At 33.0% G+C, this 4,289-nt stretch overlaps 1 protein-coding gene across 1 annotated transcript; it reads left to right on the forward strand.

The window, feature by feature from the left end:
* Positions 1-74: 74 nt before the first annotated feature.
* Positions 75-2,332, forward strand: LOC124458316. Its single transcript, XM_047008357.1, has 2 exons — positions 75-304; positions 1,882-2,332. Exons 1-2 carry the CDS (start codon positions 196-198, stop codon positions 2,202-2,204), a joined length of 432 nt encoding a protein of 143 aa, XP_046864313.1. The 5' UTR covers positions 75-195; the 3' UTR covers positions 2,205-2,332.
* Positions 2,333-4,289: the final 1,957 nt, after the last annotated feature.

Below are 4,289 nucleotides of genomic sequence, written 5' to 3' on the forward strand. Positions count from 1 at the left end.
GTCCAGCTTAAAGTCTTTAAAAATTTACCAGAACATGTTAAAAATGGTTTTGTGTTATTTACATTTAAAGAAATCTTCAAAGATTCCAGCATTCTACAATATAAACACGACTGGGTTATACAACCTGAAAAAGTGGCTTCCTTCGAACTTGAAAAGAAAAAGACCGTTCTGCTGTTACCAAGCAACAACAAATGGATGGGGGCAAGCACATTCCACAGTCGCTGTGACTCAAAGGGACCAACATTGGTCTTGATAAAAAGTAAATCTTATGTATTTGGAGGATTTGCATCAAAATCTTGGGGAGGTAAGCTTGAAAGAATTATGCTGACATTAGCTGTATATTTAGCCAATAAAATGTGAAAACTTAATAAAAGAAACTACTATGAGCAGAAGGTCCATTTATAGGAAAAGTTCAATATTATCGTGAATATGTTTGATAATAACTATCAACGCATCTTGATAAGGCATATTAAGCAGGTGGAATAGTTTTGAAGTTCCTTGTAAAAACTACATATGTATGCGTACAAATGACATGCTTCAAATTAGCTATGGAGCACCAAATGTATTTTTTGTCATTCAGAAATTTTATTGCAATTTTTTATCATTTATTCCATTACCTTTTTATAACTTGTTCCATAAATAAATAACCAAATTTCGTAATTGCATCAAAACAAACAACCGTTTTTCGTCTCTTCTTAAAATTTGCTTGCATATTATAACAAATTATATTTTTACAAGAGGCTAATAAAATAATCCGTTGTAAAAATTTGACCACTCTATGATAGGGCAAAGTACGTTCCCAAGAGATTTGTGTAGTCTCTTGTTTTATCTTAAAATAGACCATAGTGACTTTCTCAAGACGCCCAAGCGTGTGCTATGCAAATGCATATGTTAACAGTCTAGTTTTCTATCTAGTGTCCCAAAAAATTTAGCGCACAAAAATTATGTATGCATTAAAATGAAATCTGCGCATGATTATGTACTCTGCAATAGCTATTTGTCCAACTCGTTACAGCTAGTCATGCGCTTGTCCATGTTCGTTGCACCTTATGGAAAACATGATTGCGTTTTCTTAGGTATTATAACTCAGTTATTGTCGCTTTGCCTTTACTAAGCTTTTGTGTGGCAAAATTTAAAATGAAAATCAGTGTATGACACATACAGTAGTTTCAAGTTTTAACCTGTTTTGCTTGAACAATATATTGAATAATATTGTACAAACCTTAATAAACCCCAGAGGCCTAAAACTGTCAAGTTTATTGAACAGTTTTAAATGCGAGTTACATTATTGTGTATAATAACTTGAGCGAATACATGATTGATTTATGTGGGATCCATTTTTGCGTATTGTGTCCAAAAAAATCACCAATGAAGCTCATTAACAAAATTACCTACTTATAGGCTTTGTGGTAGACCACTATCTAATAACGGGGGATGTATGCTAAGACAAAGTTGTAGGCTTTATGATATTTATCACTCTAATAATTTCAGCCTCCTGATGACATTTGCGTTCCTCCCTCTCCTTTGATTTTAACTATCCCGGCTTGAGTTTGCAACTGGTGACGTACACAATTCGGAAAAATTTTTAAAGATGAAACTCGGAAAACTCACTACTTCGCCAGCTTATGAGTTTTAAAGTAGTACATCGTACGGTTTTCAACATCATAATAGGTCTAAATTAAGCACATTAAGCTGGAATAGCAAAAAGTAAAAACTAGTTATTTCTAGATGCCACGGGCATTTCGAAAGCCCGAGCCTGTAGACTTTAGCCTTCTTACAGTCATTCAAATTAAATTAATCATGCATAAGTATAAATATCTTTATTTCTCTTTAAAGCTAAGGTCATTCTTTCATTATTTATAAATTCTCATCTTGTTCTAGGGAGTGGCTACAAAAGAGCACCAAATTGTTTCATTTTCTCATTTAAAAACAAAGATGGTCTTGCACCATTCAAAACATCCCCCTCAGTGCGACCACAATACGCAATGTATTCAAGCAGTAGCTATGGACCCGTTTTTGGAGGAGGTTTTGATATTTACATTGCCAACAATGCCAAGTCTAGTTCCAGTTCATACTCCAACTTTGGTTATTCGTACAGGGCCCCATCTGGGTATTCTTACGGAAATACAAAAATAAAGAATTTACTAGCCGGTTCATACAAGTTCACTCCAGATGAAGTAGAAGTCTTTTATTTTTCCTCGTAAACAGTTTAAATATGTTAGTGTGAAACATATATATATCTAAAGTTAGTAGCAGAAAAACTTTCTATAGCTTGTCTTTTATAAAACGTTTTGGTAGAAAAAATAAACAATAAAGAAGGATGGAAAAAAAACATTGGTGTAGTAAATGCTTATTGTGATTTGCTTACACGTACGAAATCAATTTACAATGTTATTCCATACAACGTAACTCCTATCGGAGTTTGTAACGTGACAGTTTTGGAGCATGTTATTTTGAATTTAGCTTATCCAGGCCAATTTTATAAACTGTGCTCCATTATCCCGTTCTTTTTCAGTATTGAGCCCCGTAACCACTTTTGATACCGTAGCAACGGGGGGAAATCTGCAAAACTTCATTTTAATGTTGACGAGCTCATCCACATTATAAGTAGCACCTTCTCGCAGGCCAATTTTACTTGACCAAGGATTGAACTCTCAACCTGGTGGTTGAATGCATTGAATGATTGAAATCGACCTTTGGGTCCATTGAGTTATTTATGACTGGAAGGAACGTGTTATCTAAATTAAAAAACCTTTATTAACTGAGAGCGAGTTCTTGGGGAGGCTTGTACAAAAGACCAGGTCCGATATTACTCAGTAAAGACTGAGCAAGCAAGGTTAATAAAAGGTTTATTGTATAGCATTTTTTGACCAGAAACGAATATTTCTTTTCTTTCTTGTCTTGTTTTCTACGGGTTGGCTTTCACTTCTCTAATTTTCCTCAATAAAAAATAAATTGTTTGAAATTGTGTTGTCATGATAATCAAACTCACTTTCTGAGTGTTTTTTTCTCCTAGTAACATTCGCACATGGTTTTTTGTTTCGTTTTTTTTGCGTTTTGCTGTTTGCTTTATGACACATGCAAAATAATATTATTTATCTTTTTTAAATATTCAGTATTTTGTGTTACATGGCATATATTTTGCTATGTTTTTTTCTTTACATTTTCGCTTTCCACACGCTGCAAAGAAGCTATTTCTCTTAGAGGCGTGAGTATCTTGTATTAAGAAAAACTCCTTTATATATTATGCATTGAGTTAAATCTCATAAAATGGAGACGGACTTTTCTTATTTTCAAAATGTATGAAGTAAAATTAAAAAGAGAGTTGCTGGAATACTGTTATTATACATTGCTATGAAGACTTGTTTTAGTTATCAGGCTAGATGTGTTGTGTTGTAGTAAACAAGTTGATAGATCAAAACAAAGAAAAATGAATAACTACTCAGCCAACATTTGCTTCTACCTTGAAAACTTTTTCCAAGAAAAGCTTATGATTGTATACATGAAATGGTTAATTTAACGTTGGTGTATCTGACAAAATCCACGCTTGGTATAGTTTTAGATAATCCAAAATTGACGCGAAATAGATCAGTTCGAAAAAAGTTGAATGCAAAAAAGAATGGAAGTCTGATGAAGATGAATATTAAATAGATAAAATGAAGAACTAAAATAAATTTGAAATCATAAACAGATTGAATTTACAAAGAGTCAAGTAGAACCTCGGTCATCATTCAATATCATAATGTGCATTCAGTTTACAAAACACTTAAAGCAAAATACATGCACAACACAGTTTGGATTAAGCTAAAACTTTATGTATAGTTTGGATGTACCAGCCAAATCAACAGAAATTGTGTCATGTGACTAAACGAGGAATTTGCCATATGCATCTTTGAAGTGTCAAATCATTATACAGTAAATAAAAAAGAACGGAAAAATATTCAGTTATTGATATAAGAATTTGGACAATTGAATCAGTTGTAAGTTTAAACCTACCTTATGATAACTGAAAATTTGTGCTTTTGAATGTCGTAGGCTCGAAATTTATAGCTCGACTATATGTAGCTAATTGCCTTTTATCCTGCCTTTGTCCAAATTATTTATCAAGGAATTTGATGTGTCTACCGATGACTAGTCTGCAACAACTGTTTTAAGACTGCATCTTGAGAGTTTTTATAGCTATCGCAAAAATTTTCATACATACGAGCAGCGTATGAGGTACCAAGAAAACTTAAGAATCTTTCTAAGTAACGCTTGTATTGTTACGTCTGAGCACCAAAAGTAAACTT

The sequence above is a fragment of the Xenia sp. Carnegie-2017 genome, unplaced genomic scaffold (genome assembly GCF_021976095.1).
Source record: "Xenia sp. Carnegie-2017 unplaced genomic scaffold, XeniaSp_v1 HiC_scaffold_6, whole genome shotgun sequence".
Classification (NCBI taxonomy): Eukaryota; Metazoa; Cnidaria; class Anthozoa; order Malacalcyonacea; family Xeniidae; genus Xenia; species Xenia sp. Carnegie-2017.

Bases quoted from the DNA above. Each gene is read 5' to 3' on its own strand.
- LOC124458316 (XM_047008357.1), top strand. From the start codon at position 196: ATGGGGGCAAGCACATTCCACAGTCGCTGTGACTCAAAGGGACCAACA. The intron at 305-1,881 runs GTAAGCTTGAAA...ATCTTGTTCTAG, and splicing joins TGCATCAAAATCTTGGGGAG to GGAGTGGCTACAAAAGAGCA.